At 36.0% G+C, this 25,869-nt stretch overlaps 1 protein-coding gene and 3 non-coding genes across 4 annotated transcripts; all 4 read right to left on the bottom strand.

The window, feature by feature from the left end:
- Positions 1-350: 350 nt before the first annotated feature.
- On the bottom strand, positions 351-25,869 carry WDR43 (WD repeat domain 43). Its single transcript, XM_034427985.3, has 18 exons — positions 25,184-25,869; positions 20,816-20,950; positions 20,218-20,336; positions 18,129-18,249; positions 16,645-16,784; positions 15,886-15,988; positions 12,732-12,796; positions 11,723-11,894; positions 11,293-11,379; positions 8,538-8,660; positions 7,512-7,652; positions 7,041-7,127; positions 6,283-6,314; positions 5,534-5,597; positions 4,467-4,580; positions 2,854-2,923; positions 1,676-1,728; positions 351-1,585 (listed from the first exon to the last, which is right to left on the bottom strand). Exons 1-18 carry the CDS (start codon positions 25,592-25,594, stop codon positions 1,439-1,441), a joined length of 2,184 nt encoding a protein of 727 aa, XP_034283876.2. The 5' UTR covers positions 25,595-25,869; the 3' UTR covers positions 351-1,438.
- Positions 10,843-10,920, bottom strand: LOC117672128 (small nucleolar RNA SNORD53/SNORD92). The gene has a single exon (XR_004593131.1). It is a non-coding gene; the product is annotated as a small nucleolar RNA SNORD53/SNORD92 (small nucleolar RNA).
- On the bottom strand, positions 17,935-18,019 carry LOC117672129 (small nucleolar RNA SNORD53/SNORD92). Its single transcript, XR_004593132.1, has one exon. It is a non-coding gene; the product is annotated as a small nucleolar RNA SNORD53/SNORD92 (small nucleolar RNA).
- On the bottom strand, positions 18,970-19,047 carry LOC117672127 (small nucleolar RNA SNORD53/SNORD92). The gene has a single exon (XR_004593130.2). It is a non-coding gene; the product is annotated as a small nucleolar RNA SNORD53/SNORD92 (small nucleolar RNA).

Raw genomic sequence — 25,869 nt, 5'->3', positions numbered from 1 at the left:
CCATGGTCATGTGATTGCAATTCAGGATGCTTGGCAACTGGCTCACAATTATGTCACACACAGCATCCCATGTACATAGCCAGCATTTGCAACTTTCACAACTGGCTTCCGGACAACAAAATCAGCGAGGAAACCAGCTGAAGGTCAAAAATGGCCATCACATGACATGTGAGATGCTGCAGCCGCATGGGATTCACCTAACAACGGCAATAGCAACTACCAGAACTGTTGTTAAGTTGGTGCAGCCAAGTGACATTGTGCCTTACCACTACGTTACTTAACAATGGGGTTCCCAGTTCCAATTACCGTTGGTAAGTGACAACTAACCTTTACAATGTAACAAAGGCAGCTCGAAAAAACTAGAATTTATTCCAAACTTGCTCCATGATAGCAAAAAAGGGCTTGGTGCATCTTCAATACAAAATTCCAGTTACAAGCATTTCATTATGTTCCATATATCACAGACTAATACTTCATAAAGACAATGTATATTTATTCACTTTACAAAGGAGAGCAGCATTAAGTTGCAAACAGCTCCAATTATAGACAAATTAAACTGTACATTATACTGGTGAATGGCTCAAAAACTTTACCCAATTGTTTATATTCAGCTTAATTGAGCTAATAGCAACCCCATTCTTCCCACGATTAAAAATTCATAATAAATGTATAAGTTTTGTGTAACGTTATTCACAAGTCTCTGCCCTCCCCATTTTTCATTATTTTTCTCCCTCCAAAAAACTCTCCCTGGGTCAGCCAGTAAACTTATATACAAGCGCAAAAAACCAAAAAGTTAGGATTATGCACAAGTCTTTTTTTTTTAAGTACATGAAAAATGACTGATTTACACACACATATAAAAAAAAAGTCAGTTTAGTCTTAAAACCTGGTTTGCAATGTATCATTGCTAAGGTATGAATAATTCTCTTATGAGAATGGATGTTGTTGTGGAGGAAAGAGGAAGAACTACCAAGAAATTCAAAGTAATGTTTTTGAGTCTTACAAAAATATTTATTTTCTTCCAAAAAATTGTAGCAAGATGCCAACTAGGAAAGTATTTAACTAAAGCAAATTAAGAAGATAGAGTGGTCTTCAATCCATCAAAACTTAAAACAAAGCTGCAATAGGGTCATCACCCAATGGGGATCGATAAACTATTAGCTTGAGCTGTAAAATGAATATCCAAATAAAAAAGATAATTTGCTTGCTATGTGGAAGAAAGTTGTTTCACTGTAATCCCTAGAAATATAGAACTGAAGAATGATGGCATCATTGTGCACTCCAGATTTGGAAACAAGAGTTTTCCAATATGCCATCAGATATATTAGGAATCAAGTGTGCCCTCCTTGCGTGATCCAAGTGGCTTCCAGCATGGCAATCCAGAAGTGACACATTTTGGTAGCCAGCTCCAACAAGCTTTCTTTCTTTAAACAGTGTGCTATTCTTCTTCACTTTCATTTTCTGGATCCAAATCTGACTCTCCATTGATTTCTTTTTCTATTGCCATCTCCTCCTCATCGTCTGACTGTTCATCTCTCTCATTGTTCTCCTCATCTTCTTTCTCTTCATCTTCATCCCAATTTTCCTGAAGGAGAGAGAGAGCATCACAAAATATGCATTCACCATAATCACTTTTAACTTAAGTAGGTGAAGAAAGACACTGAACTTTACTTACATCTGAATCTCTCTCTGCAGCCATCTCGTCATCTGAACCATCGTCTGATGATTCTGTCGATAAAGAACACCAATGTATGATATTTGTAACTAAAGAAAATAAACATAGCCCACCAAATGAAGAAAATGGCAACCAAAAATGTGTTTGATAACTTCTTGTCAATATATCTTTGAGTGCATCTCATCAGTATACCTATAGGTAGACCTTGCTTAATACAGGTAATCCTTGACTTGCAACGGTTCATTTACTAACCGTTCAAAGTTGCAACAGCATTGAAAAAGGTAACTTATGACCATTTTTCATACTTATGACCATTGCAGCATCCCCGGAGTCATGTGATCAAAATTCAGAAACTTGGCAGGGTCATGTAACCTTTTGTAACCTTCTGACAAGCCAAGTCAATGGGGAAACCAGATTCACTTAACAACATTCACTGGCTTAACGACTGCAGTGATTCACTTAACAACTATGGCAAGAAAGATCATAAAATGGCCCAAAATTTACTTAACAAATGTCTCACTTAGCAACAGAAATGTTGGGCTCAAGCAAAGACTTCTTGTAATCAATCACCTGCTGTACTGGAGGGGAGGGGGGGTTCAAAGTCAACAACATCTGCAAGGTTAGCTACTCTCGGTCCTACAAGGTTTATGCTTATTTTTTCTCTACATGTTCAGGCTGTGCACAGAAAATTTGTGTCTACTGCCCACATGCCAAAAATCTGTACTTTCCATGAAACATCTGCTACACATCCCTTTTAAGACATCCCACTGAGGGCGTGGAAACCAGGACAGGAAATGTAGAATGGAAAGCAGGGACAAAAAAAAGACAAGCAAAGCATCTAAAGAAATCTTCTAATTGTTTTCCTACTAAATTCGATTTAAAAAATCGGACAAACTTCTCCATTCCCCAAGCATTCAATTTTAAGTGAGAAGATTCAACCGAGAAGACACTCAACTAAAAAACAGAGCCAGAAAGTAAAAAAGAATACACTATCTTGAGGGGGCCTGGGTGCTCTCTGATGTTACTTAGTTTGGGTAATGAAACATTGCAAGAAAACAACCAACCTCAGAGAGCGCCAAGGACCCCCTCATTTCAACCCTGAGCTACAAATATTCTCCTTTATTAATACACTTTTCTAATTGATCCAAATTGATTAGTACTGAATTTCTTTTGCTTACCTTCTTCATATACTAGTTTTGCAGTCTGATCAATATCAGGCACATCCTGAACCTGTTCTAATGCAGCCACCTAAAAAAAAAAGTATTTGGTATCAACAGATTGTAGCTAGGCCATACAGCTTGTGTTGAATTCAAGTTACATTACATCAAATAGAAATGATTAACTATGTATGATTTTTGAAAAGTGCTATTCTGTACACTATTGCTAATTTGTCAAATAATGAAAAATTTTAATTCCAATAAAATAAAATGATTTTTTAAATTACATTTTCACAAGTTTAGTAATACCTGATTCTGCCTTTTTAAATTGTTAACATTGTAAAAGCAACATTTGTATGTTTTGAGTAAAAATATTATTATACACTATTGTATCAAACATACCTTTCCAAAAACTCAAAATATATATTAGTCTGTAGCAATGTAATGAAGGCATTTTACAAACTAATGATGTCACTCGACATAAACTTTTTAATGTCTATGACTAGAATCCACATTATCTTCTATACAAAACAGGTTCTAACTAACTAAAGCTTCTTATCTAGATGCAACTGAAAGTGACGGCGTAACCACTCTGTCCAGTGCTGTTATATGCTTAGGATGGTAACTAAGTAAATATCGCAGGGGGAAAATATCTAGAGAGAAAGATAACTGAAGCTCCAACCCAAATATTAAAAGTGATTGCTTTTTGCTGGCATTAACAGATTGTTTCTCTACTCAAAAAATCGAATTGTTTCTGCATTAATAGGATTCCACAACATCTGTAACCAACTACAAGTTTTATATTTCACTACAAGAGCTTAACTGAATCAATTTTGGCATCAAGAAAAGAAACGGCAGCTGCTACTAAATTACAGCAAACAATGGCCATTGAAGATAAAAATGTTTTAATCTATTTATTTTCCAATGAAATGTCATTATAGGCTTGTTCTGTTTAATTTATTAGATTTATGTTCTGCCTATCAATAAATATATAATTAGGTAGCCTTATGAAAACATGAATACATATGTTCTTGTGCTTTAACATCCACCTGAAAAGAAGATAACTCTAAATTTATTGTAACCCCATCCCTGAAGATTAGGACAAATAAATTTTATGCACCTTCATCACTGTATTCTCAGTGAATCTGTAAAACTCCTCTACTGAAACAAAATTATACAGGTCTCTAGTGGGATAAAAGGCTTCTTGATGCAATACCTTCAATTAAAGATTGGCAGTTCCCTGGATGACTTAACATAAATGTTTTCTTTTGCCAAAACTGGTTTTCCATTTATGAGAATTGTTGAATTATCAAGCGCACAGAAATTCTGCAGCTTCAAATGATCAACAGAAAGCTACCTTTAATGTTGGGGATCACCTTCTATATTTGAAATTATGCATGATAACTGCACTATTCCAGAGAAAATTATCATACACGAAAAGCTTTCTAAGTAAGACTGCTACAGCACTGATCATGTGTAGCTTCATTTCCCCCAAAATCACTCTGAAAGGGATCATCAGAATTCTTTCGTGTCATAAATTCTGGCGCACTGGCAAACCCTCCCACATTTTATAGAAGACCTCATTGTTATTAGTAACATATGCTCATGGAACAAGATGATCAACTTTAACTTACTTGAGTAATAATAAGATATAGTTTTCCATGTAAGCGAGACAGCTTTTGCAAAGTTTTTACTCTGCTTTCCATTAACTCATATAATGTTCCAAGCTGGGAGGCTAGATCTGGCAACTGTGATGGGGATAGGGAAAAAAGAGAATAGTCAACAGAGAACTTATTTCCCGAAAATAAGACCTTGTCTTATATTTTTTTTGAACTCTGAAATAAGCGCTTGGCCTTATTGCCATGCACTCAAAAGCCCGATTGGGCTTATTATTAGGGATGTCTTATTCTGGGGAAAACAGGGTATGAAGACATATGCAAATGTAGTCCTAGGCCATTTCTATATTAAACATACAGAATATTTATTTATATTTATATATAACCCTTGCTTAGACTACCCTGTTTAGTGATCGCCTATCTTACTGCATAATTTTTAAATGTGTTATCTGAGCAATTAAACAGCTTACCTTATCCTATTTCAAATTTGTCAATTTTTTCATCTTAGAGGCAAACATTATACTGCCATGTTATGCACTTAACATGAGGTTCACTTAGTATTAGTGAACTGGGAAAGTAATTAACTTTAAACAAAAGAATTCAACAAGCATAAATTCAACATGAGAAGGGGAGAGAAAATTGTACACAATGACTGCAGAAGCAAAAGGCAATTTATGAAATCTAATTTCCTTTCCTCTGTGTTTTTGGCCCTCCTAGCAGATTTGAATCAATTCTTCTTTACTTTAACAAGCCTATGCAATATAGTCAAACTAGTAAGCAGATAAGAAGTAGTGAATGGTCTGAAAATTATTAGGAAGCCTTGTGGTGCTCTCTGACCTTGGTTGTTTTCTTGCAAACATTTCATTACCTAAACTAGATAACATCATCAATGCTAGACTGATATTATCTAATTTGGGTAATGAAACATCTGCAAGAAAACAACCAATCTTAGAGAGCACTGAGGACTTTTCATTTCTACCCTGAGCTACAAATATTCTTCTTTATTAGTCTGGAAATGCCTTCCCTTCATGCACCCACCAGATGAAACCAAAATGATAAAAAGCCCTGTGTTTCAGAGTACTTACTGTTGAAAGGTAGGAGGCATGCATAGTTAGAACAGGTTTTAACCATCGAACCATTTGTGAAGCACTAGAAAATAACAGCAAAATCTTTCATTTATTACAGAGGGTCAGAAAAAAATAAAAATCGTATTTCAAGGTGATAAATTTAAACTGCATCTATAAAGATACAAAGATGGATCAAGTCTCACGCATTAATGATAAGTAATATTACAGATAAAAGTATCCATGGAATAACTTTTATCAGCTATACAATTCACAGGCAGCAACAAAAAGAGAATTAGGGTCCCCCTTTTTTTTCTATAACAGATGAATGTACAACATAGGACTATATGAACTTTTATAACCTTTTAGAATCTCAGGTATATAGCTAATGTTGTAGCTCTAATCTGTAGTTATATACAGATTTACATTTTAAGAAATCCACTTTTTAAAATAAATGTGTCTCTTTAAGCACTACCATGTTTTCTTTTTAGGCTCCTGCAAAAGTCTGGTTTAATGAACAGCATTAATCTGGTTTAATGAACAGCAAGTGCTGCATTTCCAGAACTTCTAAGAATTTTTTTCCAAGCTATCTTTGAACCATGTACTAGTTAAAATTAAACAAGCAAATCAGATATACAAAGAGCGCCCCATTCCACATGGCTTTCAAATGAATAACCCAGCTCAATATTTTAAACAGTGCCTGCTACAACCAACCCCCCTCTCCCACTATTTATTATTATCAGAGAGAATATTAGGTAATTTAGGCTTACTTGTATGGATGCCCTTGTAGCCTTTTTGTGAGCTGAAACAGAAGTGGAAAATGTAAAGACTGAGATGCATTCAGATTTTTATATAAATTACGGTATATTCTTCAACCAAATGCAGATATATGAATTCTCAAACAGTCTAAACTATTTCAAAATATTTGTAGTGACTAAATTTCATTGTGAATGCCGTTGTGTTATGCAGCATTTGCAGCATAAACTGAAATCTACCAGAACCAACCCATCTGCCTCTATGGTCAGTGTTAAGATTTTTTCTTGTATTTTTTCATATATAACCATGAAGATTTTTACACAGATACATGGCCAAAGGTACACAATATATACAGGAATCACATGGCTAAAAATTAATATATATAGCAAATATATAACAGAGTGGATAATAATGTAGTGATAATAATTCTAATATAAGTTAAAATTTAAAAATATGTAAACTAAATAAATTCTGCAAATAAATGAAGTTTTTTTCTCCCACAATGACTCTTAATTCACTTAAGTACTACATCAGACTAGAGAAATGTTTACCTTGTGATAAACAAAAAGTCCATAAAAGTTGAGTTTCAAATCTGACTTAAAACAAGACAGGGCAAGCCAAAACTTTGGAAAATCAAAGCTGATCTCTTTTCATCCATTGGATTACAAATGTATCAGTTTTATTTATTATGTAATTAGAACAATAAATTTAAATTTTACTATAGGTACACTAGAAAAGCTAGAATTACAGTAGTTAATATTAAATCTTTTACCTCACGCAGTAGTGGAATAACAGAATATACCGGAATTCTGGCTACTGTTTTCTTTATTACTGCTTCCTTCTTGGTTTGAAGCACTTTCTATTAAAAAAAAGGGGGGGGGGTCAATGATGGAATTGTGTTATCAGTAAACACCCAAACTACCAAGGCCCCATGGATCTCGGAGGAGACAACTTTTTAATCCTAACATAGATATAAAATTTAATTTGTTTTCCTTCAAAAAGTGGAATATAGTTGAGCTGGAAAACTTAAAAGTCTAATTTAGGTCATTTAGATAAGAAAGAAGTAAAATCCTTCAAAATTCTTTTATTAAAAGATTTCTGTATCATTATTCTATAGTATATACTACATTGGCATGAAGACACAAAATACTGCAACACTCCAAATATAATGAAGTTTCACGTTTTGATAATTTTGCGATGTTATAGAGATCCTCCCCAGCCATCGTATTACTTTAATACTTACATTTAAAATCATAGGATCACTGCTTTCCAAACCCTGAACCAAAAGCACTGCAAAATTATCAGTTTGTGGAAGGCTTCCAGATGGCTGTTTTACTTTCATCGCATCAATATCCATAGCACTAAGGCGATCTTCAATACTCTCCTAGATATTAAAAAAAAATACACAAGTTAGCATTTTTGTGCTACCTGTGGTGAGCATCTTTCCTTTATAATACTCTAACTGCATGTAACAAAATTAATAGCTCATTGTGCTTCCAGGTTTAAGGGCATGGTAAAATCCAGAGTCAGAGATAATTGAGATTAAATGTATGAATTTAGAAAACCGATCCTCAAAACCAAGAGCAATGGTAAATGTTTAACAATTTTATCCAGTCTTCACTCTAGCTATAGGTAGTGGGACTTGTAATCCAATACATACAAAGGAAAGAGGTTTGGTCAAGCTTTGCTGCCCCAAATCTCATTTCCATCACACAGCACATTTCCATCACTTAACAGAAAAATCAGTTTTGACTCTTCAGTTATTGATCTACATAGCACCTTTATGTTATGTTGTATTTTGAATTTCTTACTCTAAACAATGCCTGGATCTAGAGCCAGACTTACTCTATTATTCTCCTTCCATTAACAGAAGAGAAAAAAAGGAGTAATGACCTTCTTCCCACTGGAGAAAGGGATGGCATTGACTTAACAGGTACAGACGTTTATCTCAATATTTTGGGCCACCTACTTTGTTCATGTGAAATTACATCCTTGGACTTTGCCTCTGCCTACATGAAAAAAACACAATGTTTAGAATGCACCTAATATTCTCCAGTGGTGGGAATACTTTCTTTCAGGAAAATCAATGTGTTGTAAAGTCTGTATTTCCTCTCTGAGGAAAATAAAAATTCTCTCAATCCAGCCTGAAAATTATACTAAAAAAAAATCAGTAAGTTCTAATTCAGAGTATGAAGCATAACAAAGCAGATGATTAATATTCAACAATTGGCTTGGGTTAAATACAGAATACTGAATGGAGAACAATTACCTCTTTGCCATCTGTCTTCCTTTTATTTTTATCCCTGCATACTGAAGATTTCACAGCTGAACTATGACCAGGAATCCCAGGCACTAATGTTTTGACCTCTGAGTTGATTACAGGAGTTTTCACCTAATTTTAAAGGGAAGAAAGATATTTATATGTATCCAAGTACCACTATGTTCTGTATTTAATATTTTTGATTAAACTCAACACCTGAACAAATAATTTAATTAAAACTCAAAACTTTTCTTTAGTAAAAATTGCATTGAATAGCTAGTTCATATATATGACAATTTACAATCCTAGAGAAATTCCCCAAAAATTCCCCTACCAGAGTGCATATTTCTTCATAATCATAAACTTGAGAGCTCAATTAAGGCATCCATAAATACCAAACTGCTATCAATTCTTCATCAATTGATACACTTTTTTTTTTAAATTTGATTTATATGCCGCCCTTCTCCGGAGACTCAGGGCGGCTTACAATGCGTATACTTATGCACTTACACTTACACACACGTATGAACTAATTAATAATTATCATAAAGATTGAGAATGCAATTGTACATTTTCCAAAACACACGGTCAATATTTTATAATTCAAATAATGGTTTTGTTCCAATAAGGAGAAAAAAGCTAAATAAACTTTGATGGAATTCTTTACATGTATATTGATTAAATGGGTGAAATTCTGATGAAAATATGCTTCACCTTTCCAAATGTTTTTATGCCTTTTGTAGCAAAATTCATAGGGCCTTCCATTATTTTCCTGTATTTATGATCACAATAGAAATTTCTGTGCTAAGTGAGACATTTGTTAAATGAATTTTGCCAATTTTATGACCTTTCTTGCCACAATTAAGTGAATCACTGCAATTATTAAGTAACAGTTACCGTATTTTTTTGCACTATAAGATGCACTTCCCCCTCCTCCAAAAGTGGGTGGAAATGTCTGTGTGTCTTATAGAGCAAATATTGCGGCGGGGGGGGGGGGGTTAGTGCCTTTGCTGCCGAGCAGCTGATTGGCAGTTGGATCGGCCTCCTGGAATACTGCCGATCCGCTGTTCTAGGCGGCGGGGATTGCCACTGCCACCACCTATCGTCGGCCATCACCCGATCGTCGCCCACCTGTTCACCGATGGGCAAGAGTGAACAGTTGGCGATAGACTCCAGTGTTCCCCGCCGCCGCCGGCAGCTCAGCTCAGTTGATCAGTGGTGGGCAGAATGGAGTGGAACCCTGACAAGCCATGTGTTGTGGCTGCAATAACATGCTCAAGCTGAACAGGCTGTTTGCTGTAAGGACTCTAGCCAGATGGATCTGAGAGGCAGAGACAGTTTTTTTTTTTCTTGTTTTCCTCCTCTAAAGCTAATGTGCATCTTATACGCCGGAGTGTCTTATTGTGCGAAAAATACAGTAAGTGAATCTACATTCCCCACTGACTTTGCTGGTCAGAATTTTGCTAATGGTAATCACATGACCCCTGCAATCATCATAAACATGGGTCAGTTACCAAGCATCTTAATTATGTGACCATGGGGATGCTGCAACAGTCATAAGTGTGAAAAATGGTCATAAATTCCTTTTGTCAATGCTGTCGAACTGTTTAAGTCGAGGACTACCTGTATTTAATCTCACCGAAACATTATGGAAAAATAAATTCCCTGGAATTTACATGCTTTTTCTTTTATTCTCAAAGAAACATAACACATTTATATTTATCACTTATGGAATTCAATTAGGAGCCCACAGTAGCTATTTTACAATACACATAGAACTGCTGATTCCCACTGCTGGACACAATTTATGTACTATGTATATTACAGAAAATATTTTCAAAATATAGCCTATGAATCTAAATGAGAATAATTTTCATAAGAAATAAATGTTCCTAAAATTCCATCTCTACTATCTAATTGCTGAGGACCTGCATCCTATTTTCTTTAGAAATGACCAGTGTTATGTGTATTATTAAAGATGCTACAAGTTATTTGCAGAATAACCAAGTACATAAAATCATGATTTATGGATTATATTTAAGAGACATCAGACAAAACCAACAAAACTGACTTTGGACTTCACCCTTAAATAACTAACAGAATAGTCAGACGTTGACAAATCAGTCCAAACACTGAATGCACATTTTTAATTCAAGAGATACAAATAATTCAAAGAGATACTTCCACAAAATAATCTGTTGAAGTTTTGTTATACAGTCAGAAAATTGTGAAAAAAGATAATTATGTTCTCTAATAGCAAGCCAAAGTGCTTTAGACAGCAATTCCTTTCTACCCATTATTCTATCCAATCGATGTGCTCAGCCAGCCAAGAGAAGGTGTCATCAGAGAAATTCAGTGATGAGTGAAACCAATAAGGAAGTCATCACAGCACATCCAAGGATCAGTAAGCATTCTCTGTTCCATGGATTAGCATATCATAAGCCATGTAGCTAACTTGTAGCACTGGTATGTTCATCCATGTAAGCATGCAGGTAAACAAAATACGAGTAAAGCAAGCATGAAACTATCTTATATGCATTAAATGCAATACAGATGTTTAACTGGATTAACTCAACCAAGCACAGAATATGCTGGATATCACTGAAATAAAGGTGGCAAACTGGTTTAAGTTTTATTCATTTACAAAACATCTATACTTTTAAAGAACTGGGATACTGTTATATTTTAATCCTGTTGAAGTCCATCTCATTTCATAATAACTGATATATCTAAATAGGGATCAAATATTGATTTCAAATCTCACCTTTGTTACAGCCATTTCTGTTTTCAGGGTCAGGGTCTTCTGAATGTCCCTTACAAAGCAGATGTGTCTTTCTGTAGTATTCAAAGTCTATTAAATGAGGGTGACAAAAAAACAACTTTAATACTTTTGTGGGTGTTTTTTTTCCCCAAAGCACATTTAAGTTGTTTAAATATTAATTTATGCCCTAATAGTTCTAGCAAAATATCATTACTGAACAGCATGTACATAGTGTGCAGAGTTAAGAATATAGATTTACTGGGATTTTACTAGATTTCATTCTGAAATCAGTATTTCTTGAAGAAAACGCATAAAATATAGAATTTTATTTAAAATGCATGTTACTTAGAAAAAATGAATTTAATCTAGAACTTCAAACAAAAAATTTACATTATTAAAATACCAATTTGGAATTTAAGAAACCCATACATACCACTTTCTCAATAACAGGATGTAAGGTATTTCCATACACAAGTAGCAATGACTCTTTATCTGAACAAAACGCAGCTGCTAAAATAGGGACTGGCTTTGATGTGGAATCATTTTCTTCTCCAGGTGTTGCTATCTGGATTGTACATTTGGATGTCAAGGGCTTTTTGCAATAGCTACAGAAAAACAATTTGTTGAACATATAAACATCATTTATACTGTATATCTTAATTTGAGTTATCATATATTTAATAAACACAGTATGATTAGCTTGGATACAAGTTTATGTAAATTCAGTTAAGTGGGTAAACAATATTGTATGATGCAATAAGTTATATAAAGTATTTGTAGGGGGACTTGGTTAAGATATACACACGCATACACACACGTCTTGTGGAAAATTAAGCTAAGATCACATTATAACTAAGAATATTGTTTGGACTCCATATTACTAACAACACCCTGAGAATCGTAACTGGACCTGGAAGTCAACATGGACTGACTGAAACTAGAAGTACTCTACACAGGAATCTTAGAGGAACATGATGCCTACTATTTTCTAATATGTTAATAAAAAGTCATTGGGCCAAAATGATAAGGCCAATTGGGCCAATTTACTAAGATCTGAGATCTGGAGCTGGAATCTATTGAGAAAAAATATGCCTTTTTTTCTGTGCTTTGTTTTACTCTTTTCACACACACTCCCCTCCAAAATAACCTGATATAGAGTGTCCAGAATTTCTGGTACAGCTATGGGAGGGACACTTATTGAATGCAATGGGGAAAGAGAGAAAGAAAAGATCCTTATGTGAATGGAGTTCCACACTTGATTTATAAAGAATGGAACCCATAGGTCACCTGCTTTAGCTTGGAAAACATTTAGATATACCAGTGAAAGGTTATTATTATTGGATAAATTTTTATTACTATTGAAACTTGTCCCAGTAATTCTTTCTACAGGCTTGTTTGTTTTTAAAAACAGATTAAAACATGATTCTTTAATCCTAACTTACCCATTCAAAACTTGCTCAAATAAATGCAGTTGTCCATCCCTGCATACCACTGCTATCTTCACAGGCTGAAAAAAACATAATTTCACCATCATTAAAAAGTGCCATAATCCAGTGTATCCAACTATCCATTTATCTTAAACAGAATGAGACTTAAAATAGATCAGCTTAAATATATGATTTATTACTGATTTAAATCAAAACTTCCCCTTTTCAAATTCATAGACATGGAAACGTTTGTCAAGCCCTAAAAGAGCTGAGTATTTTCATTTTCAGCTCAGTAACAACTTCATGCAATCCAAGAGCATAAACTAATGCTATATTATTCAATGCAATACTTGTAGCTACCAACACAGATACCTCTCTTGGGTCTAGCAGATTCTCCATCTCACATTAAATTAAATGGGAAACTTTTCATGTTGCAAAGCAGAGCAGCCAACCTTCAGCATTTTCTAGTTCCATGAATGCCACTGGCATACACCTCTCTGGCATTTTTCAAGATTTGTGACTGGAGCTCTGTTTGGGAGTAGAGAAAGAAGCTGGCACTATAGCATTTTGGGGGGTGAGGTGGAAGATGCCTTCCACTTAACAGTGTTATGGAAGTGTTATGACTTGATTTCTACATGTTGTTTACATATTTAAGGCACTGCATGTCGAATCTGACTAACCTGCAACATACACCTGGTAATATATGCAATTAAAACATGCACCAATTTAAACAGTAAAATTTGGATGGACCAGCAGCCTCCAAGATACTTGCAATTTTAGCTTCTTTTAGTGATACAGGCTTGAACAGAAGCAAATAATTTTATGAAATATTTTTTAAAATGACAAAGAGAATCAATATTATACAGTATATCTCAACTGTGGAATGAAAAATGTGAATATTCCATTTTGGAGAATCAATGGATTCAGGTCGTATTTTTAAAAATGTGAAATATACTTACAATTTAAAAATGAACATCATTAATCATAACAGTTTTTATGTTTACCGACCCCACAAATAATGTTTAGAAAATGCAAAACAATTTTTTTATGCAAGCGATATAAGAAATTTGAAATTTTTTTAACTCATATTATTTGGATTTGTTCTATCATAGTCTTTGTTTCTCATTTCCATAAATATTAATAAAATTTTGGAAAAAATAGCCTAGTTAAGGATATTGATGTGATCCAATATTCCTAAAATATGGAATTTGCTATGTAGTCCAGATTTAATTATAAGCTTGGCAATTGAATTAGCTGTTTTCATATTAAATACTATGAATTATTATTCATGTAAATAATGTTGTGCGTGTATGTTTGTGTGTGTGTATATGTATATAAAATTGTAATGAATATATTTTTCATATTATAATCACTATTTTTTAATTTGCTCTCCTGGTTACTTTTTGACCCACTGCAAGAATTTAAAAAATGGGATTAAATGGTTTTAGTTTTTATCCAATAAATGCTATCTATACATTGTACACGTGTGTATAGCAAGCTCAATAGTTAACACAATGTATGGCAAAAAGATGAAAAGTGCTTGCCGTATTTTTCGGAGTACAAGACACACCTTTTTCCCGCAAAAGAGGGTGAAAATCTGGGTGCATTTTATATTCCGAATGTAGCCCTGCCCAGCATCTCAAATGGAGGTTTCAGAGGCTGAAAAAAGCATCAGAAACGAAGCTTCAGAAAAGCCCCCAAACAGAGCTTCAGAGGCTTTTTTTCTGAAGCTCCGTTTAGGAGGCTTTCAGAGGCAGGAAAAAACATTTTTTCTGAAACAGTTTCAGAAGTTTCAGAGGCAGAAAAAAAAGCAAAAAAAAAAAAAAGCAAGGCACAGAGCTCACAACCAAGGAACCTGTTGCTAAAATTCACCTCTGGGAACAGCTGATTGGGGGTATTCCGGGAGGCTGATCCACCTGCCAATCAGCTTTTTTCTTATTTTCCTCCCAAAAACTAAGGTGCATCTTATACTCCGGTGCGTCTTATACTCCAAAAAATACAGTATATCTCATTTTAAGAGGACATGTCTATCTCAAAATGTTACAAGACTTAAAACAGACATTTTGAATATTCTTAAGAAACAAAACGCACTTCAAGACTTTTGTTGTCAACAAATGAAACAAAACATGTTGAGAGCTTTGCTGTGATTATAAAAAAACATTTTTTATGCTCATGAAACAAAACACAATTTCATGCATATCTATAAAAGTTACATTCAAGTACTTTTCTTTACAATTCATTTCAACGAAAATACCAGTTTAGATGGATATATGTAAAGCCAAGTAAAGAATTTTTATAGCTACAAATTCTTTGGGCAACTGTTGGTTAACTTCCTTTTCATTCTTCCTGGCATTGTTCAAATTTTGGACAACGTACATAAGAAAACAGAAATAAACCATTAGTCCCTTTCAGATATAAAAAGCTGGAGTTTATAAACTGACTATAACTATGACTGTGTGTTATTAAAAAAAGGACTATGGATTCTTTTCTGGGATGATTTATTTATCACACCAAGCCAGAAAGTCACCAACCACATTGCCATGACATTATGTGTGATCTAAATCACTGTGTTTAGGAAAGATAATGATTCATTCTTTTCATTTCCACCATTTTAAAAATGTATTTTAAAAATTTAAATAAATTTGAAAAAGAAAGTAAAAAAATATAAAAAGAAAAAAGAAAGCAAAAGATAAGGTATAGATGTTGTCCATATTGAACTTTAAATTGAATATACCAGTTAACATAGTAGAAACCATTAACAGAACTACAAACAGAAACCATTACAGGTAGTCTTCGATTTACAAACAACTTAACAATGGAAGTGATTCAGTAACAACTATAGGAAGCAAGGTCGTAAAATGGGGGAAATTCATTTTAATAAATGAATTCCGCTTAGCAGTGGAAATTTTGGGCTCAATTGTGGTCATAAATCAAGGATTACCTATATATAAAATCAATACCAAAAATTATGGATCATCTAGAAATATGGTTCTATGGAAAAGCAAATCTACAGGTGGCAAAAAACAGAGATCATTAATTCATTTTCATTTGCTGTTAAACCAGTTTTTTAAAAAATCACCAGCTTTTAATTTACCCCCATAGATATCAAAAGTGGTTTCAATTGTTGCACTAGAATATCGATATTGAAAAAATAAGCTCTATTTCTTACCTGCTCTTTGCTTTCTGATATTGTCAAGTCAATATGGATTGGCTCATCTGTTACTGTGAAACTCATGACAGCATTCTTTTCTTTCCTGTCTGATCTCACCTGCCTTGAGAAAAACAGGACAAGTTTTAAAAAATGAAAAGACATAAATAAAAAGGATTTTGGAGAGCATAAGAACATAAGTAATGCCCTGTTGGAGTGGACCTCAAGCTGATCTAGTACAGCAGTTTGTTCACACAGCGGCCTGCTAACTGCATAAAAAGCACACTGATCTCCATGTAGATGGCCTTAAAAGGCAAGAGGCGATCATACTGCATTTAGGATTGCCAAAAAAATTTAAAAGCTAGACAAGTGGTAGTCAAGACTATATTTTGTGGTAATTAATTGTATGAACAAATAATGAATTACGTAAAGCATTGTTTTCTTTTGTCTGTCCTGATTCTTGTGTGATCTCTGGTTCTAGCATTTTAGGAAGGGGAAAGTAGCTTCTCCTTGCCTATTTTATCCACACCATATATAGAGTTCAACTTCTCAAAGAAGCTTTCATGGTTGCTATGAATAATCAGAAAGCAGTATGTAGAATATTCACAAAATATCTGAGAAATTCTCTTCTACAATGATATGCAAAGGTCTATGAATTAATTTTATATTATATGCATGCACTGCAGTGATCCACAAACCTCATTTATTTTGTGTATTTCTTACTTTGGGACTAAAGATTATCAAACAGTGATTGTTAAAGAGTTTGAAAAAAATACATACCACACACTGAGTAACCGGTCATGCATTGCTCCAGATAAGAAATAGAGACCTGTAATTCCATCAAAAGGTTGATTTTCAGCTGGAGGCCACATTGTGATGAACCTAAGCATTGAGACTGCTGTAGCATGTCCTGTGAAATGCTGAACAAGAAATGTCATTTAGACTGATCAGGAAGATATAGTGTTTAAAATGCATAGAAAAATCCGAAGTTGAGATACTGTATCCCAACAAGAATCCATTAGCCCCCAAATGGTTTCACACAAGGAACTCATTTTTCCTAAAGTAGGGAATGAATTTAGCTTCAGAGTAGAAGCAGTGTGAATGAAAGGGAACTCTTTTTAAATATAATCACAATCAGGAATTTAAGTTTTCTGTTGAGCTAAATGAAGAGTGAAAAATTGATATTGTCAACTTCAAAACGGATCAGGCCTGCTGCAGCCATCTTTCCATTTCTCAGTTTGCCACACAGTGTGGGAGGGAGGAAGTCTGGAATCTCAGACCAGCCAACAGATCATCCTGTGGGAACCAAGGTCATCTCAACAGGCGCTGGCCAGAGACTGAGGGGAGATGCCAGAACACCTAATTGTACAATGTGAGACCTGTGACCATGAGGGAGGAAATTATCTATTCTTTAATTATACTGAAACCACAGGAAACATTTAGAGCTGGTTTTGTTTTCATTCCTGCCAAAATGATATACTCAGTAACAGTTCTTTGAGATAGTTGAAAGTCTCAGAGTACTCTAATTGGTTGGGTTCATTAGTTGGAACCTTGACAGATAATTAATTTTCTACCACAAATTTTCAAATTCAATGTTTGAAAGTCTTTTGCAGCCCAGGAGAATTAATTGCAGTTACCTCTCCTGAGCTGCAACAAGACTTTCAAACACTGAATTTCAGTAGACCCAGTCTTTAGCGCTCAATAATGTGATAAATTGATTCTAACAATTATTCCTTCAGATTTCCATGGAAGGAAACATTAAACAGGATTTGGGTTTAAAAATCAACTAAATGTCTAATAAGAAGAAACAGATAAACATTTTTACCCAATGATATGAGATAGCTATACAGATACGTACACATACACACACACAGAGAGAGAGAGAATACTCATGTTCATTATCATAAAATACTGTAATGATAAAAATAATTATCTTTTGCAAAGTAGTGGGTTTAAGAATCATTAATGCTTTCTTAATTAAACAAACAACAAACCAGACATTATTCCTGTGACGTATACAGCAGTGTTTACAGGAACTCAGATTAATGTTGTCAAATACTGCTGTTGGCAGTGCTCAGACACAGCCAAGGAATTACATGTCCTCATTCAACTGTCAGCCAGCTGAAACCACCTTTTAAAAGTGTCATCACAGCAAACTGTCCAGCAGTTTTCAACTATGCTAATGATATTATTAAAAAGATGAAGTAAAGCAATTGATTAAGGAGTTAAGCTCATTTAGGTTCACTGTGTCCCTGAATACATACTCTATACACTTCTTTGGTCTCCAAGTCCCACAGTTTGATAGTTCGACCTGCTGAAAGTAGTACTTTTCCATCTGGACTGATGCACAATGAGCTCACACTGCCGTTATCTCCTTTCCATTTACTAGGGAATTTAAGAAAAACAAATTAAAAATTACTGTAATATAGACTTATTTAACAAAGGGTAAAAGAATATACACGCACATTAGTGCATATGTGTGTGTAACTCTGTAAGTTTGAAAACGGGACTTTAAATGTCTTAAATCACTAAGACTTTGATTTAGAATCTAAACCCAAAATATTCCTTGAATTGGCAACTTCTGAGCAGCCAGAAAAATTCAACCAAAGAGTGAAGGTACAGATTAAACTGCTTTTCCATGACAAAGCTATTTGGGTAAGGACCCAAATTTTGACAGCACGTACACACAATATGACTGCCTTGGAAACACTGCTTATTCACAATATGACTCTTACACCTTTAGTCGTTTAACTAAAGGTGATATTCTTCTCAATGAGAACTTTGTAGGGCCCCAAGACATTTCTGGAAATACATGTGATACAAAGTCTGGTAATTGGATTTCTAACATCTAGGAACGTTTTAATTCCATTTGTGTTATAGTTTATATCCAGAGATGTTTAGAAAATATTATGATGTGTCTACTTTCACTACTTTTAAAAAATATTCTGTCCAACTAGCTTTTATTTTAACATTGAGAAATCGAAGAAAAAATGTGTTTAATTCTGGACTTTTCCAATTATGTACTTACCATGCTATTTGATAAGCTTTAACATTCTCTACCTTATCAACATACTCAAAGTTATTAAATTTTGACTTGAAGACAGCCTGCTCAGACAGCCAAGAGAAAATTATCCTCACTTGGTATCAGAAGTGAGTGAAACCAATTGGGAATCATCATAGCAGGGTATTTTTTGTTGTTGTTGGAAATTACTTGAAGACTGTACTTAATAATAAATATTGTACTTTCATTAATAAATGAAATAGGCCAGCTTGTTTATGCAAGATGTTTATTGTTTTATTTCTCATATATAACCAGTAGTTAGAAGAATAAGTTTTATATAATTTTCCCCCTTTACTGCTTACAAAAAGTAAAGATCATAAACAGATGGTTTATATACCTAACAAAGGGTCCAAGTTTCAGTCCTGGATTTTACATCAAAGATGTTATCTGTAATGTGGTTTTTCTCTCTTGCAAATTTAAGATATTTTCCCCTCACAAGGTAAACTATGAGCAAATATTTATTACACCTTGATTTAAAAATCAAGTATTAGATATATTCTAATAGCCCACAAGATAATATTTGCATATCATATTATAATGCAAGCTGTGTTACAGTTAATTGTTCCATTGGATTGAAAACATTTCTAAATTTAAATAAAGGAATTGGGCTGCTGAGTAAAAATTAAGTTAGGATTTAAGCACTTTAAATGAAAAAGCAATCAAGTTTTACTAATTCAGAAACTTCCATAAGAATGTGTATGGGATTATTCATGATGACTGGATATTTATCTGAAAAGTGAACTATACAGGAATTTTCTTTAGTGATTGCAAATGTCATAAATTGTTTCTTTCCTGATTTTATTTCTTTCAACAATCCTGAGATTCTCAGGGACTACCTGTCACCTATAGTATACGCTGATCCTGTTTATCCAACAGTTGGCATGCTTCGGGGTCTTCAATTAAGCTTTATTATCTAATGGGACTTAGGAAGCCTGCCTCTATGACAGCATCCCTCCCCAGAAGTTTGTACTACCCCTAACCTGGCCTCGTTCAAATGAGCCCTTAAAACCTGATTTTTAATCTAGGCCTTGGGTTAGCTTTAGAGGCAGTCTCTTAATGGGATTGCTATGTTTGAGACCATGCTTCTTAATAAGGTCCGTAATGTTATTTTCTCACTGTTTTGTAAATTTACTTTTAATATTATTAAATAAGCAAATAATATTCAGTTTAGTATTTGGAGATGAAAAAAAACATCTTACCCTTTCTTTACACATTACTCAATCCTAAAATGAACTGATCTGATGATAGCAAAACAGAAATTTCAAGACACTTATATACTAGGCCAGACTCACCATTTCACTTTACACGACTGCACATTCCACTCCACAATATGTTTGTCATCTGAACAGCTATATAAACAACCATTGTCCTGATGCCACCGTATGCAGTTTATTTTATTGTCATGCCCATTCTAGATAAAAAGAAAAGTTATCAGCAAGTATGATACTTTCATCAAACCAGTTGTGACCAAAATGCTTTACAGGTGGTCCTTGACTTACAACCATCTTTAAATCCCCTAAAATTGCCCTCCCAAACTAGCCCATTTGTACCACATAGAAAGATTTTAAGAGGCAAAGTCATCATCTTAAGCTGCTTTGTTTCTGAAAGCACCAGTTTTATTTACACCTTATGTCTAACTTCCCCCAGACAGAAAAATATTTTTGAGTATCTATTTTACATTGTTAATACTCCTAGCTCATTGGGGGGACTAAATAAATAACTCTAACCATTTTGCTAGTGTTACCACCACTCTGTAGCCTTAGATTTTTTAAAAAAAAAAAACACTGGTATCCCAAACTGATAAAACATTGCACACCTAAGCTTTTCTTTAATAACTTTAAGTCAATTGTCTCTTAACAGAAAAATAATGTTGCTATACATCATACTTACTAGTTTACTCTGTAATTCTCCTTTGACTGTGCTGTATAATAAAATGCCACCAACAGCAGTACCAATAGCCAAAAGATCTAACTGTTCAGCTGCTTCTACAATTTCAGATTTCCTCTTCTTCCTTTGAGGACCTTCCTGTAAAACAGGTAAAAAACCTGGATATTAAATAACAATTTTACAAGAGATATAAAATAAAAGCATAATCAAAATTGTCAGGGAGTATAAACACAGAATCCTCATGCCTTTGCACACTTTGAAAAAGTGCTGAATTGCTCTATCAATATAATCCAAGTTCAAACCTAATAGTCATCTTTAGCTAATATAAAGAACCTTCAATTCTGCTGAGCAAACATGAACATTCATCACGCATGGTGATCAGAGACCATAAATATTGATTTAATCTGATATAATATCCTTAATAGTATTTAGGCACAGTTCAAAATACTCCAATCCAGTTTTGTTCCAACCAAGAAAGGTGCCTTGCTTTAGTAATAGAAGCAACCTACTTCTGCAACATTAACTGTCTAATGAGTTTTTAAATGACTTCCTTTTTCTTCTTCTATATCTAACTGAATCATCACTTCTCTTTCAGAATCTATTAATTCTCCAAGTATATCTTTCATAGACACTGCTTCCTCTTGCTACTGTTCACCACAGATCTACAAGGCCCCTTTATTTCTGTGTCCCTCTGCATTGATCACTGCAAGTATACTTACCTCCTGTATGTTTCAAATTAAAATTATTTCTCTCTGAGTTGCAGTTCCAGCTCTTTAACTCCTATATGGTTTACTGTACGTTTGGAATTAAAAACTATAGAAACCACAAGAATTCCACTTTGTAATTTCTCCAACCCCTATAATATCTGATTTCAGAGATCATAAACATGTATAAAAGTTCATACACATTGCTTCAAATATACAAAGACTTCAAATCTCATTCAAAATTTTACCTCTAAGCTAAAATGCATAACAACATTAATCTGTTTCAAACGTATTCCCCACTCAGTTTGACTGTTACAAACATAATTCCGTCTTCTGATTTCACATCTTGCTCATTTCAATGGCTTCTCTACTTTAGTTTACCTCCATATCAGAATTGGAATCCACAACTTGAAATACATTTTCAAATGTGATTTTAAAAAATGCCCAAAATGTTGTTTCACAATCACAATTTCATCCTTCCAAGGTCGGTAAAATGAGGACCCAGATTGTTGGGGGCAATATGCTGACTCTGTAAACCGCTTAGAGAAGACTATAAAGCACTGTGAAGTCTATATAAGTCTAAATGCTATTGCTATAGGTAGCCCATATGATCTCTTCCTCAAGGATGGCAGGTAACCCTTCATGTAGTCCATTTTAAGCCGTTTACATCGCTCATCCCAGTAAACTTCATTATCCTTCCTTGCTGCCCTCTGGAAAACTGTATTTATTCTTACTTCTTCCCATTTGCCTGCTGCCTTAGCTGGTTTTCTTTGCTCGGCTGTTTTGATGGTTTCATCTGGGAGCCACTTGCACTTTTTCTCTGACTTCTTGAGTGGTATACGTTCTGCAATTCCAATAATGGTCGACTGAATTTCCTGCCATAGTTCAGGTGTCTTCTCAGCAGTGTCCAATAGATCAAACCTATTTTTCACCTCAGCTGTATATGTAGTAGAAATTTTGGAGACATCAATCTTCTTTGGAGGAACTGCCTTTTTGATGCTGCTGACTAATCTTTGCCATCAACAGTTCATGATCTGAGCTGCAATCAGCACTTGGATATGGCATAGGACATAGTCAATCCAATTATGGTGAAGTCCATTTGGTGAGGTCCAAGTGTATAAGTGGCAATTGTGCTGCTTGAACCGTACATTCGTAATCCTAAATTTGACAATTCTTGGCAAAATTGTACAAATCAATCACCTGCATCATTCCTTTCACCTAGTATAAAACAACCAGTGATGCCCGTCTCCGCTTGTTTGCCAATTTTTGCATTAAAGTCATCCAGATTGTAAACAATGTCTTTTTTGAACACTTGTTTCATTGTTCAACGTCCGACCTGAGTAACTCACTAACACCAAGGAGATCAATTTCCAATCTGATCATCTCACGTTTGACAATATTTAATTTACCGACTCACTCCTCTGATGTTCCACATGGATACCCGATGTATCTCTGTACAACACAGATATTTGTTTTCACAACTGGCTGCCTCAGCAACTGGGATTCCTCTTTTCTATCGTTGAGCACTTTAGTTTTTTGACACTCTTTCCATAGAATTTTCTTGGTAAGTGTTTTGCAGAGTAGGTCGCCGGGTCTTTCTCCTTTAAAATGTTAAAATTTACAGTATATCCTAGTTTTGATAGCTGTAAGAAGTACAATCCAACAGTAAATGAAGGCCAATCTATTGACTATTTGAGACTTAAGTATAATGAAAATTGTATTGAATTGTGAATATGAAATTAAAATTTTGGATTTTAATATTTGCAAAAGGATGAAATTTTTTCCGCAAGTAGCATAAACTTTGCACGCCTGGAATAATGCAGTAATTGGATAAATGTTAAGATCTGCAACACTTTTTTAAAAAGTGCTAATACACAGGTAAAGTTCAAGTGAAAAAAAATGGGATACAGGAACATGCAAGCTTTTCTTTCCATTACAATCCTTTCCTTTTCAGGAATGTTTACTCAGCAAATGCTCCTTTTCATTTACATGTTTAAATCCCCTTTGATAAACCAGCAAGCTTCTCTCATCAGTAACTATCTACACATTTTCATTCATTTTCAAGCAACCTATATAGGATTGCAACCTCAACATAGCAGCTGTACTCCCACATTCTCACTCTATTAACAAATACTTTATTTTGCCACTTTACTTATATCTATTGAAATAAAAACAGATGTATAAGGTTCTTGAAAAACTAAAGCGTCTTGTGATTAATAAGCTTTAAAAATATTCAAAAGCATTTTAATTGTCTGAATTTATAAATTACTTTTAAATGATTTTTAGCAATTAACTCTACAGACTTTTCAAGCCTGATGGAGTGGAGAAATGTAAAATCCTTTTCAAAGGCCCATATATTTTATGAAAAAATAAAAGAGCACAAATGAAGATGTTTATATAGAGGTGCACACACACACACACACGTGTATCACAAGGAGTCAGATAGCCAACTCAAAGTAATATATAGGCTTTACACTCTAAATCTCCCCATCTAAATTGGAGTAACTGAAGAGGTCACTTAGGATTACAGCTGGAATGGAGATCAAACCTAAAAAGATGCCTTTAGGACAGGGGTGGGCAACTATGGCCCTTTTAACAACCTGTGGACTTCAACTCCCAGATTTCCTGACACAGCTTGGCTTTCTCAGGAATTCTGGGAGTTGAAGTCCACAGGTTGTAAAAGGGCCATAGGTGCCCATCCTTGCTTTAGGAACCCACTCTAAAACCAAAACCCACTTCTGGCTACACATTCCTCGAAGACACTAAAACCGCACATAAATAATGCTGCAAAACGGAGCTTTGTTGGGTGCAATGTATGTTGCAAAGAATCCGGTGCCAATCCAAAGTTATGAACAAACTGGGGAAGAACAGAGGTGGCTCCCAAATCGGAAGCACAGCATGTGCTTGGCCATGCTCAAATAACTTAGACCCACAGTTGGTTTCGACGTGGCTTTCCTTTTCCCAAGATCGATGCTTTTATCTTCCGAATTTTGTACGAAAGAAGAAGGAGGAGGAGGAGGAGGAGGAAGAGAAAGAGAACTAAATCCCTTTTTTTTTTAAAGACAGGGGTGAGGCCTCCAAGTCACGGGTGGCGTGAACCCCTGACGCATTTCAAAGCAGCAGCAGCAGCGGCGGCGGCTTCTTTTCTGCTCTTCAAGCCTCCATGCGTCGGGGAGGGGCGGAGTCAGGAGAGCAGACACATGTGCTGCTTCTGACCCTGAAGAATCCTGGCGGGTGGGGGGGGGGGGAATTGAGGAGAGGCCTGACCCCCCCCCACAGAAAGGTGACGCAATGGGAGGGGAGGGGAGGGGGGGAGAGTAGCCGACAGATCCATCTTCGGGCGCTTCACCGCCCGTTAAGAAAAAGCAGAGCGCTGCGGAGGTCCCAATGGCACGTGGCTCCAATTTGCACGTTAAGGGAGGGAGGGGGGGGATTGTGATTTTATCCCAATTAGGAGAATTGGTTTCAACCCCCCCGCCCCCCACACACACACACACCGTCTTTTCTCCCACCCCCTTTGCCCTCAGTGACAGGCCCGCCTCGCTGCTGGGGATGGGCGCTCCCACATGGCCCGGGAACGGAGGCCCAGGCCCAGCAAACGCAACCCAGGATGTTCGTTCTTTGTCGACGGTGGTGCCGCCGCCGGGCAAGCCCACCCTTTGAATACCTTGCTGGGAGGCGGTCGGCCTCCTCCGACGCCCGGCGGTGCCCAGGCCAGGCAGGTACAAGCGGCGCTGAGGTGGGCAGAGGGCACGTACTCGTGGTGGAGGCGGCTGCTGGCCGTCTCCCACACGCGAAGCCGCCCGTCAGGCCCAGAGAGAGCCAACAAGCGCCGCTCGTGAGGAGAAAAGGCACAGGGGCTTCCTGTCACGTAGATGGGGCTCTCGAAGGCCGCCGCCCGCTCGCCCGCCGAAGCGCCTTCTCCTCTCGCTCCGGCTGCTGCCGCCATGGCGCTCGCTGCAGGCCCGGCCCTCTCTGCTCCCAGCAGGCAGGCGCGCAGCCACGTGGTCGGCCTTCTTCCCCCCCCGCCCCTCCGAGCATGCGCACTCGCAACCTCCGACGCGCTGCCCTCCGTCATCTCCACGCTTCAAAGACGTCGGGAGGCTGTTTGTGTAGCCTCCGGCTGATGAACCTTCCGAATGAAGCAGCCCAGGAATGGAGCAACGCAACTGGGAGCCGAGTTAGAAATCAGGGACAAGCCTCATCTCTGACTTGGGCTTCTGGAATCCGACTGTAATTGTTCATCGTAATAAGAGCTCAGTTACAATCGGCCGAAACCAGCTGGCTGCGGAATTCTGGGAGTTGAAGTCCACAGATCTTAAAAGTTGCCCCGGTTGAAAAAGCACTAGATCT

Source organism: Pantherophis guttatus, chromosome 1 (assembly GCF_059756535.1).
Source record: "Pantherophis guttatus breed Tessera chromosome 1, ASM5975653v1, whole genome shotgun sequence".
NCBI classification, from domain to species: domain Eukaryota; kingdom Metazoa; phylum Chordata; class Lepidosauria; order Squamata; family Colubridae; genus Pantherophis; species Pantherophis guttatus.
Note: the sequence above shows the minus strand (reverse complement) of the source record. Positions and strands in the feature narration are given on the sequence as shown.

Bases quoted from the DNA above. Each gene is read 5' to 3' on its own strand.
- WDR43 (XM_034427985.3), bottom strand. From the start codon at position 25,594: ATGACGGAGGGCAGCGCGTCGGAGGTTGCGAGTGCGCATGCTCGGAGG. The intron at 8,661-11,292 runs GTGAGATTTGAA...CTTTAAAATTAG, and splicing joins CAGAAATGGCTGTAACAAAG to GTGAAAACTCCTGTAATCAA. The intron at 6,315-7,040 runs GTAAAAGATTTA...CTTCTGTTTCAG, and splicing joins TTATTCCACTACTGCGTGAG to CTCACAAAAAGGCTACAAGG.